The sequence below is a fragment of the Nicotiana tabacum genome, chromosome 11 (genome assembly GCF_000715075.1).
Source record: "Nicotiana tabacum cultivar K326 chromosome 11, ASM71507v2, whole genome shotgun sequence".
NCBI lineage: Eukaryota > Viridiplantae > Streptophyta > Magnoliopsida > Solanales > Solanaceae > Nicotiana > Nicotiana tabacum.
Genome location: NC_134090.1, coordinates 180495190 through 180511684, shown reverse-complemented (window position 1 = coordinate 180511684; position 16495 = coordinate 180495190). Strand labels below are relative to the sequence as shown.

Sequence of the window (16495 nt, the reverse complement as noted above, 5' to 3'; positions counted from 1 at the left end):
TCCATCTATAATCTTGGTTTACCTAATGCTGGCCCCCATCTTATGCTCCAAATGCTTAGGCTTGTGCTAGGGGAGAGGTGTTAAAATGTCCGACGTTGGTTGAAGGAATGAATTGTTATCTCATTATATGATCTTGGACAATACGTATCACATGAGTTAGCTTTAATTTGAAACTTGAGTTACGTCTAAGATTCATTTTCTTAACATTAACGCTAACTAGCAAAATTGTAGGACTCTCTATAAGTAGTCTCAAGATTTCTAGCTTATGCTAGCTGGAACTAGTAGTAAAGTGATTTACTTAGATGGATTATTGCATGTATTTGTGAAAAATTGTGCACTTTTTCAAGGCATTCGTACCATTTGTAGCACAAAAGGGAGTAGCAAATTGCAAAATGTTTGGATTGAGGCTAAAATATCGTGTGAAAATCTTACCAAAAAGCTATAAGACAACAAATTAAAGGAGTTCACTTGCATCTCGTGTTCATGACATTATTCACATGTGAATCCTCCCCTAACACCAACAATATTGTAAATATGGGACTTTGCTTTCCCCCCGGAAAATGACCCTTCAAATGTTTGATAGAGTTTAAGTTATATGCATTAACGGTATATATAACTTACTTATGGTTGTATAATGTTTATACCAATCGAGTCACGTTTATCAATAGTAACAGGTATAACCTGTCTTATTTAAAAGTTACAAATCTTATAATTTAAGGAGGCTTATTCGTAGATCTCCTTTGATTATTAGATAGGGTAAAAAATAACGATCTATATAACTTACTTATAGTAGATTCTTTCTGCATCCCTAGATCGGTTCCAGACAATTTTTTTTTGTTTGTTTAAAATGAATTATTCTTGAAATAATTTTTCTACTTAGACTAATGAAATATTATTTATAAAAATTTCAAATAAAATGTTTATAACTAATGTGAAAAACAATGCAAATTACCCGATACAAAAATATGTTAAAACACACACGTAATGCTAGAATTATCAATACTACAACCTATTATTGAAAGGGTTAGTTTGGTAAAATCCAAAACAAATTTGTTAGGTCCCATGCAAACGTACGTTATAAATATTTCAAGACAACAACCAGCTGTTTCTTAGCAATGGAGAAGAGACAACAACCACCACCACCACCACCACCATCCCCGCCAGTAAATTGCCGGAAAATAGACATCGAGAGTGGCGGCAGCAGCACGAGACACCCGGTTTATCGCGGTGTCCGAAGGCGGCGATGGGGAAAATGGGTGTCCGAAATTCGTGAACCAAGAAAAAAATCACGCATTTGGTTAGGTTCTTTTTCTTCACCTGAAATGGCCGCTAGAGCATACGACGTCGCTGCATATTGTCTCAAGGGATGTAAAACACAGCTGAATTTCCCCGACGAGATAGAGCGATTACCGCGGCCGATTACTTCAACTGCTAGAGATATTCAAGCAGCAGCAGCAATGGCAGCAAATAATGCAATAATTGTAAAGAAAAAGAATCAAGAAAATTGTGGTAGTGATGATTTTTGGGAAGAAATTGAGCTTCCAGAGTTGAAGGATGGAAATGATTATAATCTTTATTCTGAGGTATGGCAATGGAGATTTTGTAATTATGGGATGTTTTCTAGTGATAATAATACCTTCATTAATGACGATGGAGTTGTGTAACTAACGTACTCCATCGTCTGTCCACTTTTACTTGTCGCGTTTCGTATTTCGAGACTCAATTTGACTAATTTTTTAAGCTAAATTGCATTAGATTCTAATAACATTTTAAAATTAAAATTTAGATATTCATAAACTATATAAAAAGTACTATAATTTGTTATTTTTCTTATACCAGAATGGTGAAAAAATACATATTAAAACGTTGGTCAAAATTTATGTAGTTTGACTCTCAAAAAGTAAAATATGACAAGTAAAAGTGAAAGGATCGGAGGGTGTACAAGTCAGTTGTTTTTGTAAAATTTTCAGTCAATATAGTATGCATTAGGATTTAAGTTATACTCCCTCCGTTCACTTTTAGTTGTCCACTTTTGACTTTGCACTGTATTTAAGAAAAAATAAATAAAGTATATATTTTACTACTTTACCCATAATAATGGTAGCATTTTCAAAATTTTTGGGGAAATGATTTAGAGAATGAGTAATATGATAATAAAAGGGGGAAAAGGATATTTCTCTTGATTTTGTGTATAGTGGACAAGTAAAAATGAAAATATATTTTTAGTATAATGGACAAGTAAAAGTGGACGGAGGGAGTATACACTAATAGAATAAAGAGTTTTCATACTATCATGTGTAATTTAATAACGAGTTGTTATCCTATTTTTCAATTTACGAGATTAGATTTGCTATGAAAAATTTACCTATTGTTATATATCGATTTAACTTGATGATGTAAATATTTTATATATATTGTTAGTGCACAAAGCTTAAACTCGCCGTTGAATATATATGTTTGCATTAGTAATTTCTCTAATTTGTATTTATGTTCAATTAATGGTTGTTCCTGTATAAAGATTTCTAGATGATTCATTTGACTGAAATGTATTAATTCAGGGGAGGGTTTTTTAGTCACTAAACCTTTATATATACTACTGCTTAGTGAATATTTGATAGTAGGATTTTATTCTTGATAATTAATGTCCGTACGTTTAAGGTCTTATCTTCTCCTCTCCCTTGAGTGGTAAGTACTCCTTCATACGTAATTAGAGGTGTCGAGTTCGAGCCCCTGAATATGAAGTCGCCTTTGTTAGGGAGCATTTTACGCCCAATGTGGAACTTCCCAACGCGAATGCGGATTTAGTCGGGCCCCAGTGTGGGTACCGGACGCCGGGTAAGAAACCAAAAATGTAAGAATTGGTTATTAATTTAAGCTATATAAGAATTACATAAGAATGATAGTTTTTTTATATTTGAAAATAATTAATTTTAAGTTACGTAAGTTTTGATGAATAAATTTGATACTTGTAACGATGGAACACTAAACGTACATGCAAACTAATCGGACAGTTACAGAAAAAGGTAATTATGGATTGAGTCTTTTAGCAGTAAAATCTTCTCCTAACTTGGTCAGAGGTGGTAACTATTCTTCAAGATTCAGTAAAGTAGAATTTTTAGTTTAAACTTTCAGGACGAAATTAAAAAATAGCCAAATTTTTAAGTGGTAATTCAAAAATAATCACAGTTTCAAAAATAATCGAAATTTAGTCACTTTTCATGTAAAGATAAATCTGAACAAAAACATTGTTCAAAATCTGAAAATATAATCCAGCATAATATACTGGAGTTCCAGTATAATATATCAGTCCAACATAATATGCTGGAAGTTCATACACATGTGCTTCAATCTCCAGTATATTATGCTGGAACTTTCCGCGTATTGGAGTTCCAGCATAATATGCTGGAAGTTCATACATAGGTGCACCAATCTCCAGTATATTATACTGGAACTTTCCGTGTTTCAGCAAAATAGTAGCTATTTTTCAATGACTTTGCAAACGCCAGCTATTTTTCAATGACCAGTCCGAAAACTGGCTAGCCCGTGCTATTTTGACCACAATAAATACTAACCAATCACTAAATAGCCGCCCTAAAAATGACTATTTGTGTACTTCTGTTCTAAATGGTAGCATATATGTTATTTTTGATTTGGCCCATATTTTACAAAGGCCCAATTGTTGGCTATTTAGCGAAGTAGCCAAATGCCAACACCTGTGGGCTGTCTATCTCGGTGATTTTGACTTTAGTCAAATATTGATTTTACTGTTGAAGTAGAGATAAACAGAATTTTAGCACGTACAACCATCCAACTACAAATTCCATTTTGATATGAAGAATGTGTAATTTCAATTATATAATAATATTAGAACAATGAATTAATCTAGTTCCATTTTTCTTTTCCTTGTGGTTTTTCTATATTTTAAGATTTAAGTAGTTTGAGAATTGAATGTTAATAAATTACTGCAAAAAAAGAGAACAAGAAAAATCAAACCAGAGGGCTAAAGAGAATTATCCCTAGAAATTAAAATTCTATATTATACTTTGTATCTGCAGTTTTGTTTTTTTGTTTTTTTGTTTTTCTTTCTTTAGTTTGAAATTGCATTAGAGGAATTATGGTTTTTTGCTTTTGCTTTTCCCCTTTCTCATGGTTATGTCTTTTCTTTCTTTTTCTTTTTCACTAGTCTTTTCATATTTGAGCAGGTAAAAGTATAAGCAAAAATGTCTATGATCCTGGAGTCAAGTGGAGCTGACATTCCCTAATAATCTAATACTCCCTCCGTTTCAATTTACGTGAACCTATTTTCTTTTTGATCCGTGCAAAAAAGAATGACCCCTTTCCTTATTTGGAAACAATTTACCTTTATGCAATTATTTATAGCCATACAAAATATATGTGTCTTATTTTACACCACAAGTTCAAAAGTCTTCTTTCTTTTCTTAAACTCCGTGCCCAGTCAAATGAGTTCACATAAATTGAAACGGAAGGAGTAAATGCTTTAGAATCCAATGCAGTCTCCAATACACTAAAAAGTCAAAATTTCATTAAAAAAAACAGAAATTGAAAGGGAAAACTATGCGATGCATCAATCATATACACTATATTTAATTACCATTCGTAATTATATTTAAAACAAGAGATTAATTGTTTTGAAATAAAACAAAAGAGCAACAAGCTCTCGTAGTTTAGTTGGTTAGAGCGCTTGTTTAGTTAGCATAGGTATTGAGTTTGACTCTCAACAAGAGCATTTTTTCCCTATATTTTTGTATTTCGTCTTGGTTGTGTTCGTTGCGCGAATGAATACAGTCGATACATATTATATCTTTTGTATACATCCTTGTATTTCGCCTTAGTTACAATTGATACATGTTGTATTGTTGTGCGAACGAATACAGTTGATACATATTGTATTCGTTGTACGGACAAATACAGTTGACACATATTTTATTCATTAAGCAAACTACTGTTTAGAGCCACCAAGTTAGGATGGTGGGTATGTAACAAAGAATTGGCAGTGGCACGAGCTCTAATCAAGTGTTAGGGAAGTTTTGTTTCACAACAAGACAAAAACAATGCATACAATAAACTCTACTATAGGGCTGTTCATTTGGATCGGATATCCGAAATCCGAACCGATTCATTCAATTTCGGATTTTGAATTTCGGATTAGATCGGATTTCGGATTGTGTTTATTAAAATTTTGGATTTCGGATCGGATTCGGATTGGTATATTTTAATCCGATCCAATCCGAAATTCGAAATTATTAGGGCATATATAAATACTACACTTTAATTTCGGATAGTCAGTACTTCCTTTACATCAACCTCCAAGTTATTACCTTTACAATTGCTAGATTTAGCTATATTGGCATCATAGTACTCTCATAATTGCATAAACATGAATTTTTTCTTAATGTATTGCCTCTTTTACAAAGAAAATATACATATTAGTTTAACTTTGAGGCATAATAATACGATCTGAAATCCGATCCGATCCAAACTTTAAAATCCGATCCAATTCGATATAATTCGGATCAGATTCGGATTGCATTTTTTAGAATCCGAAATCCGAAATTCGAATCCGAAATGTGCTAAATCCGATCCGATCCGTGCACAGCCCTACTCTACTACGTAATAATAATTTAAGATCACTATTGGTACTCATTATCCATTTCCAAAGCATTTTGAAAGAAACCTATGTGTCGTAATTTCTTATGCTGTTCGATTTATTCCACATTAAAAACATTGGACTAACAGGAGGATATTTATCCTTATCATATCAGCTGAGTAATAATAAAAGGTGAAGATAGTCAATGAGTGGATATCATATTTTAAATACTTTTGAAAGTCTTTAGTCTTTTCCTCACCATTTGCACCTTTATTTCCTTTTCTTTTTTCTATTTTTAATCATCAAGTGTCACTATTCATTGATCCGATTAATTCATATTCCTAGTGCGTAATGTTCATTAAAAAGAAAAATATTTTTTTTCCTAGAAAGTTTTTCATTTTCAACTTTCGAACCTAAAGCTCTAAAGCCAGTGAAGAAATCGCATCCATCCCACCACATCTTACAATAGTCTTTCCTCCTTCCTCTTTATAAAGTGACCAAAAAGTCTGCTCTTTGACCAACAATAATAACAACAACGACCCATAAAAATCTCACTAGTAGGGTTCGGGGAAGGTAGTGTATACGCAGACCTTACTCCTACCCCAAGGAGGTAGAGAAGGTGTTTTCGAAAGACCCTCGACTCAAGAAGACGAAAAGAGACAATATTAGTACCACCAACAGAGACCATATGAATAACAACATCATAAAGACCAGAAAATAGATGAAACGCAAAAGTGATAGCTAGTAAAAAAAACTGACACTATGAAAACGAAAGAGTAGTGAGACACAACATTGACCATGTCTAGCTGTCTAAGACAAAAATCCTATCAGACTAGCCTCACGTAGGTATGAAGTAGAAATAGATTCAACTACCTCCTAACCTACAACCTTAATACTCAACCTTTACAGCTTCCTATCAAGGGTCATATCCTCGGAAATCTGAAGCCTCACCATGTCCCGCCTGATCACCTCTCCCCAATACTTCTTAGGCCGTCCTCTACCTCTTCTTGTGCCTTCCAAAGCCAGCCGCTCACACCTTCTTACCAGAGCATTTGGGTTTTTCTTTTGTACGTGCCCGAACCATCTGAGTCTCACTTCCCGCTTTTTATCATAATGGTAGCCATGCCCACCTGTCTCTCCCACCAACAAAAATAAGAAAAGAAAAAAAAAATCCCTTTTATCTCTTTCTCCATCTTCAAACTATATATAGTACCCCATCCCCACCCCTCCTACCCCCACCAAACCACGAAAGAATCTACAGCCATGGGGTCAGAGGAGCCAAGTTCTAGAGTACCAAAGCTTCTTCAATTTTCAGTACCAGCAAAACAGTCACAAGAACATAAAGAAATGCCAAATTCACCTCTTCACACTTTAGCTTCTGTTCCTTTTCAATGGGAACAAGAACCAGGCAAACCTAATCATCCAAATTCCACTTTCAATATTAAACCTAAATTCTTAGAACCTCCCCCAAGACTTTATATAGAATCTATTAAAACACCATCACCCAATACTGTATTTGATGGACCTTATAATTATAATAATGTCAAGCCTAAGTTTTCCTCTTCTTCCTTCAGGTTCTTGAAAAATAATTATCAAGGAAATTGGTGGCAGAAGATTAGTGTTAAGTGTAAGGGTAATGATACTGCTGATGATAGTACAAGTTCTTCTGTATTTTTATGCTCTATTGATTCAACAGATTCTGGTAATGGTAATTGTGATAATAAAGGCAGAAGTTCAAGTGCAAGAATGGCAAGTTTTAGAAAAAATGGAAGCTTATCCAGTTTCTCTAGCAGGTCTCATATATGGGTAAGTTTTACAAACTCCATTTCACAGTTTTCACTCTCTTGTCTCTGTTACACTTCACAAGATTGATTGAAATATGAACAATATAACAATAACAAATCCAGTATAAACCCATTAAAATACGAATATTAAAGTGAAGAAAATCTTATAGGAGAAGAAGAGGATGTATGTTATATTTAAATATTTTTTACACTATCAATATAGTTAAATTATGATAAAGGGTGTGAAGATTGAGAATTATGGTAGAAGGTTAGTGAAGTAGTCGAACGTTTTTCTGCTAAGCTAGTATTTTATGTTATTTTTTTATTATCTTGCCGTTGTTACTGCTTCTGCTTGTTGCTATTGCTTCCTTCCGCTTATTTTATTTCTAGTCCTTAGATTGCTGGTACTTTCTTTTTGGCCTTTGTGGTTGATACTACTTGTTTTTATTGTTGCTTTTCATCTTCTTGAGCTGACGGTATACCAGAAATAGAAATAGTCTATCTACCTCCTAAGGCAGGGATAAGATCTGCGTTGTACACTGCCCTATTGTTGTTCATTATTGTTGTTATTGTTGTTGTACTATCAATATAGTTAAAATTGAAATGGTAGGTTGATTGCTATTTTTAGTAAATTACTGACTAATGTTTGTCAATAGATTGTCTGTAATTGTTTCATAAATAACTTAATTGTGCGAGTATTTATTATTCGTACATAAAACTTAAACTCGATTGAACAAATGAAAGATAAATAATAAGATTCTAACTAGATGGAAAGTGTAAGTAGGAATGTAGGATAAAGGGTGTCTAATAAGTAACTTGGTCCTACAGGTCTTGACTCAACAAACTTAGTCAAATCAATATGAATATAGTCAAGATCTATACCTTCTTAACGCAAGATCACTTCTAAAATAAGTTTGTTATAAATTGTTAAAAAAAGATTTTCTTTCTCCTTAAATTCTGTTATTCATTTAGTTTTTAGCTAAGAAATTTAATTTATTGCTTATTCTTAATTTAGCAGTAGCATATGTCAGGTTACATAAAACTTAGTCAAAATAAGTTTTATTATGCATTTATATGGTACTAATATAGCGGCTTCTGTTGCTTTTTGAGCCGAGGGTCTCCTGGAAACAGCCTCTCTACCCTTCGGGGTAGGGGTAAGGTCTGCGTACATATTATCCTCCCAGACCCCACTTGTGGGATTATACTGAGTTGTTGTTGTTGTATATGTCAGGTTACACTTTATTAACCGAAAGTTTTGACAGGTCAAATTGATCAATACTCCCAACCTTTAATTACATTTATTTTGTTTGTTATCAATAGCCCAAATTATCAAACTTTCAACAAATTGTGGTAGCTACATAAATATGAGCACATGGGTAAGACTCCCTAATAATATGGGGCAGTTGAATTGAAGAAGATGGCTATGGAACTAAGAGCTAAACCTACTATTTCCTTTTAGCCAAGGATATATGCATATACATATCAAGATTGTCTTTAGCAATTTATAAGCATGAATAGGGTTGAAAGATAGGTGTTGGCTCACCTATAGGTTGCTCAATTTCTATCCATAAGGAAGATATGGGTCTGCTGATTTATGATATTTTGATAAGGATTGTGATATGTGGTAGAAATGACACCAAGTAGCCACTCTAAAGGGTTGCTATTAAGACTTAGCCAATGTGTCCTGAATTTCAGTTTTCCAGTTCAATTTTTCGGGACAAAATTGACCTGAATTGAGGATTTTTAGTTCAAATTTTCACAACAAAATAAGTACTGGGTAATTTATAAATAGCAGCCCTAAGAATGACTGTTTGTGCGCTTTCCTGGAATATGTGCCTACAATCGAGCGGTGTGGTGGATTGGTCGGGAATCATGTATTCTTAAAAAGATGTTTCGGGATCAAATCCTATGAATGGAGAACCTTTTTAAAGAGAGCATTAGTCAGGCTAGCGAAGTTACTTCCTTTAGTCCAGCACGAACCTAAATTAGTCAGACTCAAATCCTATGAATGGAGAACCTTTTTAAAGAGAGCATTTTACTAAAGTTACTCTCCTCAATTTAGTGCGAACCTAGATTAGTCAGACTAGCGAAGTTACTTCCTTTAGTCTAGCGCGAACCTAGATTAGTCAGACTCAAACTCTATGAATGGAGAACCTTTTTAAAGAAAGCATTTTACTAAGTTACTCCCCTTAATTTAGTGCGAACCTAGATTAGTCAGACTAGCGAAATTACTTCCTTTAGTCTAGTGCGAACTTAGATTAGTCAGACTCACGAGTTTCAAGTAATTAAAGGTTAAAAAGAGAGAGAAAAGAAAAGGAGTAACTCCTTGGGCATATTCTTTGTCTAACATTTCCCCACATCACCATCCAAATCTAAGTCATGTCAGAAATCATATGCGTGATGTGTTGAGTTTGATCATTAAAACGCTACGGTCTCTGTTGTTCCATCAGCATTTACAAAACCAGAAATCATATGCGTTATCTGCTGAGTTGGATCCTAGTATGCCCACACATTCATCTCAACATCCTCATTTTCGCTACTTTCATTTAGGGGTGTACAAAGGAAACCGACAAACCGCACCAATCGGATAATCCGAGTTAAACCGAGAAAAAAATCCGACTATGGTTTGGTTTAATTTGGTTTGGTATTGGAAAAAAAACCCGACCATAATTGGTTTGGTTTGGTTTTAACTAAAGAAAGTCAAACCGAAACCAAACCAACCCGACATTACATATATAAATTTTTTAGATATATTTAATATATAAATATACTTATTGTGATGTAATTTATAAATATTTCTTAAAAAAATTCATAATTTTATCTTTTAAGGTATTATTTCAAGGTTGGATTTAGAACTTTTGAATGTTCCCATAAGTTTTATAGCCATTAATATTAGTAAATTAAATAATGCTAACAAAAGCCCAAAACCAAAATCAAATCAATACTAATGCTAACAAAAGTCATTCAATTCAATACTACAAATGAGAATGTATTGAATATCTATTTTTTGTTTGGTAATAATTTAGATAAAAATGCATATCTTATTTTAATTTTTTCTTTAGCGTTTAGTCATGTAATTAATAATCCCTTATTAGTCTACTTATTTTAGCATGACTTAGTACTTTTAGATTATGCTTATTTTTATTATGGCTTTTTAATTAGCAATATTCATATTACATAATTTTATTATCTTTATTGTAGAATATTTTAGGATAATGCCATGACACATCTCATATTTCGTATTATTTTCTTGAAAAATACTTTATATAGTTGTATTTTACTGGGATTAAAGAAATATTTTGAGCATAATTTATATGTTTTGTTCTACAAAGATTTTTATCGGGAAAAAACCCCGAAAAAACCCGAAAACCCGAGAGTGAAAAACCCGAGTTTTATTGGTTTGGTCTTTAGATTTAATAACCCGACACAATTAGTTTGGTTTGGTAATTGTAAAATCCGAACCAACCCGACCTACGTACACCCCTACTACCAACAATATTTAAATGGAGGGCGAGAGGGTTGCACGCATGCTCTATACTTTTCGCCAGCTTTCCCTCTAGTAAAACATTACTGCCTACTAAAGCTTCGACAGATAAGAAAAAATCACTTAGTACTTTTGTCTAGACTACGATTTGAACCGGAAATCTTATGACCTGCTTCATTAACCACTAGGTAAATGCCCTGCTCCATCAACATTTACAAAACCTGTTTTTCTTCTTCTTCTGAATACCTATAAAGTAGCATCGTTGAGAGATCATGTGCTGGAATTTTTGGTTCTCCTCTTTTCTGTTTTATTTTGTTTTCCTTTTTTAACTTCATTCTTATCGACAAAATTACACAGGCAGCAATATACGAGGGTTTCAAGCAGATCATACCAAGGAAGAATAGCAAATCAAAGAAGGAAGATCACATCGCATAACTTTCAACTCAAACATGTCATTTTGATCTTATGGAAATTTGTTAGTTGATGTTCGTTTAGTATTACTAGAATCCTTGTAAATTATATTTCAAGTACGATCCATGGTATTTGCAGAGTATATTTTAAGTACAATCAATGGTATTTGCAAATTATATTTCAACTTAAATTTGAAATAATGTACTTGCACGAGCCGAATTCCCGGAGAAAGAGAGTAAATAGAAGCAACTCAAATAGTGAAAAGCCTCTTACAGGCATTGACTGGGTAATTAGTGAAGGCAATTTCTCATTCAAACGAGCTCGAATACAAATTTTTTTAATAGTTATCCACAAATGAAGATCTTATTTCCATTTTTATCAGAATGAACAAAGAGAGGTGTAACTAACACTTGAAATACAAACCTGACCGGCATGTTATTCTTGTTTTTTACCAGTCACACCAGCAACCACCTGCAAAACATGGAAAGAGAAGACTTCTGTTCAAGTATAAAGTAGACACCCCATCTTCTACTTAAATGTCGAATTGGACGGCAATTAAGGTAATTTTAGAAATCCAGACGTGACCCTTTAAATAGATTCCACATGTTTCACCTCATAATCCTGTTCAGAGTCTTTGGAATGTTATATGCAGCTAACTCAAGAGGTCTATTTTATTGGCCAAAGAGATGCAAACTATCTAGAATGAGTTGGTTGATTGACAAACAAAGACTACCAGTCCTAACAGTTTACAACTCAAGTCTTAAATTAAGAGTGGCACAAAAGGAAAAAACTATAAAATGGAGGACATTGAAAAGAAAAACAAATATGAAAGACATGATTTTTAGCGACCACCGAATCCTTATAGCATGTAGAGACTGGCATAACCTGATAAAAATTGCCTTACTGCATAAAAGACTACAATGATTGCGTCCTTATTACCCATAAAAAAAGATTACAATCATTATGCGTAACCAAGAGGGACATAAACTGAAATACCATAACTAGCCAGCTGAAAATGACAATGAAACTGAGAAAAAGAGGAAATAACCAGGAGAGTTGCACTTGAACCAGTAGGCACAGATTAACTCACATCACTTAGAGCAGGTTGAGGGACTTGCTTTGATGATTCAAAAGAATCAAGCATTGGCCTTACAACCGCAGGAAGGAAAAGGCCTGAAAGTTGAAATTACAATAAATGTAAGACCAACTAATTCACAGACATGTCAAAGCAAAATTCAGGCAGAAGAGACGAGGAGGTGCATTTCAAAGACAATATCAAACTTGCACTTCAACAGTATTTAATTAGTTTCACTCATTCATCCAGTGTTTTGGATAGCGTGCGGCGACAAATAGCGACGAGGGCCCGCTTCACTGAGGCGAGAGGCGCGCAGCGAAGCGCTCGCCTTTTTGATGTGAAGCGACAATTTATACAAAAACATAAAATATTATATACATATAACTAAAAACTCAATAACAATAATATATTAATAAATATATCATTCAAAAATTAAAGACTCAATAGATAGTCATAGACTCATAGATTCTGCCTTTGGAAACACTGTCTCTGGAAAAAAACAGCAAAGAAAAAAAGACAAAAAAAAAAAACAGAGCAAAACAAAAAATTGATTCTGCCTTTGGAGACAGCAAAGAAAAAAGAACAAAAATGAAATTTTTGCCTCTAGAAAAGCAGCAACTAAAGAAGAAGACAACACAGAGCAAAAAAAAAGATAAAGAGAAGAAGAAAAGCCTCAGTTTTTGCTCGACAAAAACAGCACAAATACAGACCCTATTTGGCTCTGTTTCTATCGACAAAAAACAGAAGAAACAAAATAGAAAGAAGAAGAGAAGAAAGAAGAAAGAAGAAAGAAGAAGAAGAAGAAAAAGAAGAAGAAGCAGCATACCTCTGTTTTTTCGCTATTGAAGCTTGAAGAAGATGAAGCCAGATGACGAAGAAGAAGACTGAAGAAGACCGTTGGTTTGTTCGCAGGTGAAAAGCCCTAATCGCTGAAGTTTTTTTGTTCGCGGGTGAAAAGATCGAAGCCCTAATTCCTGACTTAAGTCTTCTCCCTTTCTCTTTTTTTTTTTATAAAAAAATAGCGATGCTACAGTCGCGACTCGCGACACTGTCGCCTCACGCAACACACCCTGAAGCGAGCGCTATTTGGAATCGCAACGCAACAGATGCTCTGAAGTGACACACCCTCGCCTCGCCTCGCCTCACGCTATTAGCGCTGAGGTGAGCGCTATTTATAACACTGCATTCATCATCCCTGTTGACCAACTTCTTGAATAGGTCATAAGGAATCAACCTATCACTAAGCATGTTAGACTACTGTGCAACAAGGTCATATGCATTGCGCCATTGCCTCCCTAGGAATGGGTTTGAAACTGGGTGACGTAAATTAAGATATTATGAAAAGAGATCCTAAGTGGTAATCTTCCAAATGCAGATTTTATACATAATAAGTTAATGGATTTAAAGGTCAATTTGCCGAAACCCGGAACTTATATGGGAGAGGAATCTAAACAAGCCCAGGATTCAAATAAAGAAAAAAATGAGTGACATGTTGAAAAGACATGAGTAACAAATGGTCTCACAAATCAGAACTCTCCAAAGCTTCCCATGTAAGGCTTGACCTAATAGCCTGTAACACACAGGAAAATAATCCACTAAGCACTATTGACACCAATAAGACCGAGGCTCCCAAAGAGAGCAAAATCTAGAGTCTGTTGTGTGTGGAGTCAATATCTCTGTTGTAGAGGAGACAAAAGAAAACAGAAGAGCTTCCACAATAAACTCTAAGTGCAAGGTAAATGGCTAAATAGTTGCACAAATGTACATCACTAATCTCTTGTCACAGTACCACTGTTTTTAAACCCCCCGGGTCAGCTAGATATGGTAAGACCAAATTCAGCCTCAAACAAAACCAAATTATGGACATCGTTGCACTTGATGGAAATTGTTTACTGGATAATCCATTTTATTTTGGATTGGAAGTCGTTCAAACATGAGACAAGATAATTTAAATAAGTACGGCTACCCGCCCCCAAACAAACCCCTTCTGTATCATAACACATGAGGAACCTCTCGATCTATAATTAGTGCACTCTGGGTTTAGATAATTGATGGGCGCGCACATACAATTTGTGTATTTTTATCTTTTTTTGACAATTACACAGCAGTATAAATTAGATGCTAAATGTAGACTATTCGCAACTAAGATAGATCAAGGCATGTATTATCTCTACTAATCTTCATGCCTCTCTAGGAGTCACCCTCTAAATTCTCTCTATATGCAGCGGGTAGACGAGACCAAATGCACCAGTGGATTCACTGCATGTAGTCCGAGCATTGAGTCGAACTCAGCCGAGCTTATTACAGTACAGAGTCATGCCGAGCTACAGTACCAAGCCGAGCCTGAGCTCGAACGAATGCTTTAATCTTTACTTCTTCCTATAGTGCTAAGCCTTTAGGAAAAAATAAATTCATAATAAATTGATTGATATTCAAATGAGATTGAACAAAATCAATTATAAGTCTAAATTTGAATTAAATCTATGTACATTAGTGAAGCTCTAATCTAAAAAGAATTAGTAAGCCGGACAAATGGAAAGGACAGTTAATTTTAAAAGCAAAAAAAAAAAAAAAAAATCTTTAACTAAATTACATGATTCAAAGAGCTAATTTGAGCAGATAATTCGAGATTTTGCAAAATTAAAGAGCAAAATCTAAAATTTTAAGATATTAGAAGGTTACCGAAACCGGCGATGAGACAAGAAGCAGCTACCACAGGCTCTTGGACTACGAACATTTTCAATTTCTCCATTACCGGCATCTTTCTTCTTCTCCGACTACTTTCCTCTGTAGGTTTCTTCAATTCCTGAGATCAAATGCCTGGAGAAGATTTTAGGAAACGGGTTGGATTTAGTGATGTGATCTTGATTATGATCAAAATAATGACCCGGCCCATAATGTTGAAACTTGGCCCATATTCTTTGTTCCATGGACGGCCCATCCTGATTGCTAACATTAGCATCTTTTCGGGGAAGTGCATAGTTAACCACTAATAACACATGTATTTACTTTTAAGTCACTGTTTAAAATGTCTTTAGTCTTTAGCTACTGCTGTAATAAACTTTACCTACCCGGACGAAAACACCCTTCTGCTCATAAAGTTCAAGACCAAGTGTCGTTAACTTTTGAACTTGTAACTCTAGGTTCAGGACTTCAGGACTACATCTCGTTAACTTTTGAACTTGAAACTCGAAGATCAAAGCCACCTGTCCTTAATTTATGTGCTTGTAACTCTACGTTAAGGACTACTTGTCCTTACTTTTGAACTTGTAAGTCTAAGTTCAGGACCTATTGTCCTTAACTTTTGGGCTTCTTAGCCTAAGTTCAGGACATATTGTCCTTAACTTTTGAGCCTGTAACTGCAAGTTCAAGACCTATTGTCCTTAACTTTTGAGCTTGTTAGTCTAAGTTCAGGACCTATTGTCCTTAACTTTTGAGCTTGTTAGTCTAAGTTCAGGACCTATTGTCCTTAACTTTTGGGCTTCTTAGCCTAAGTTTAGGACTTATTGTCCTTAACCTTTTAGCTTGTTAGTCTAAGTTCAGGACTTCAGGACCTATTGTCCTTAACTTTTGAACTTATAACTGTAAGTTCAGTACCTATTGTCCTTAACTTTTTAAGCTTGTTAGCTAACTTTTAAACTTGTAACTCTATATTCAGGACCAAGTGTCCTTAACTTTTGATACTCAGTAAAAATGCAGTACCCGCCACGTCGTCAACTTCCTTAAATCTTTCACTCTCTTTCATAACTCCTGCTATCTATATCTTTATTAATTAAAGCGTTAACCCATGTTATGGAGTATGTATAATAGAAATACCAACGGAATTTTCAGAATTGCATGAAAACAAAAATGGAGAATTGATAGGATGTTTTCTTGTCGGTATTTCTAATTGAAACTTTTCAATTTTTGTGATACACTGCAAAGTGATAAGTCATCTCTATCTCAAGAAACTATCTCACTTAATATTGGAGATAAAGTTGTTGTCTTCTTGATTTATCAACATGCAGAATTAACTAATTCCCTGCTGGTAATGGGTAAAAATTATAGGGAATTGGATAAAACCAGCTTCTGCAAATAAATGGTGAAAACAAGAAGAAAAGACCAGACTCAACGGCAACTAGTTGCACAATTTC

General features: G+C 34.4%; 1 protein-coding gene and 2 long non-coding RNA genes across 3 annotated transcripts; 2 read left to right on the top strand and 1 right to left on the bottom strand.

The window, feature by feature from the left end:
• The first annotated feature begins 1115 nt into the window (after nucleotides 1-1115).
• LOC107776848 (ethylene-responsive transcription factor ERF023-like) lies at nucleotides 1116-1664 on the top strand. Its single transcript, XM_016596786.2, has one exon. The coding sequence runs from the start codon at nucleotides 1116-1118 to the stop codon at nucleotides 1662-1664; it is 549 nt and encodes a 182-aa protein (XP_016452272.1).
• Nucleotides 1665-6355: 4691 nt separating this feature from the next.
• LOC107776846 (uncharacterized) lies at nucleotides 6356-11427 on the top strand. Its single transcript, XR_012696888.1, has 2 exons — nucleotides 6356-7414; nucleotides 11234-11427. It is a non-coding gene; the product is annotated as an uncharacterized LOC107776846 (long non-coding RNA).
• Nucleotides 11428-11577: 150 nt separating this feature from the next.
• On the bottom strand, nucleotides 11578-15058 carry LOC107776847 (uncharacterized). Its single transcript, XR_012696889.1, has 3 exons — nucleotides 15045-15058; nucleotides 12336-12460; nucleotides 11578-11758 (listed from the first exon to the last, which is right to left on the bottom strand). It is a non-coding gene; the product is annotated as an uncharacterized LOC107776847 (long non-coding RNA).
• Between the last annotated feature and the right edge of the window lie 1437 nt (nucleotides 15059-16495).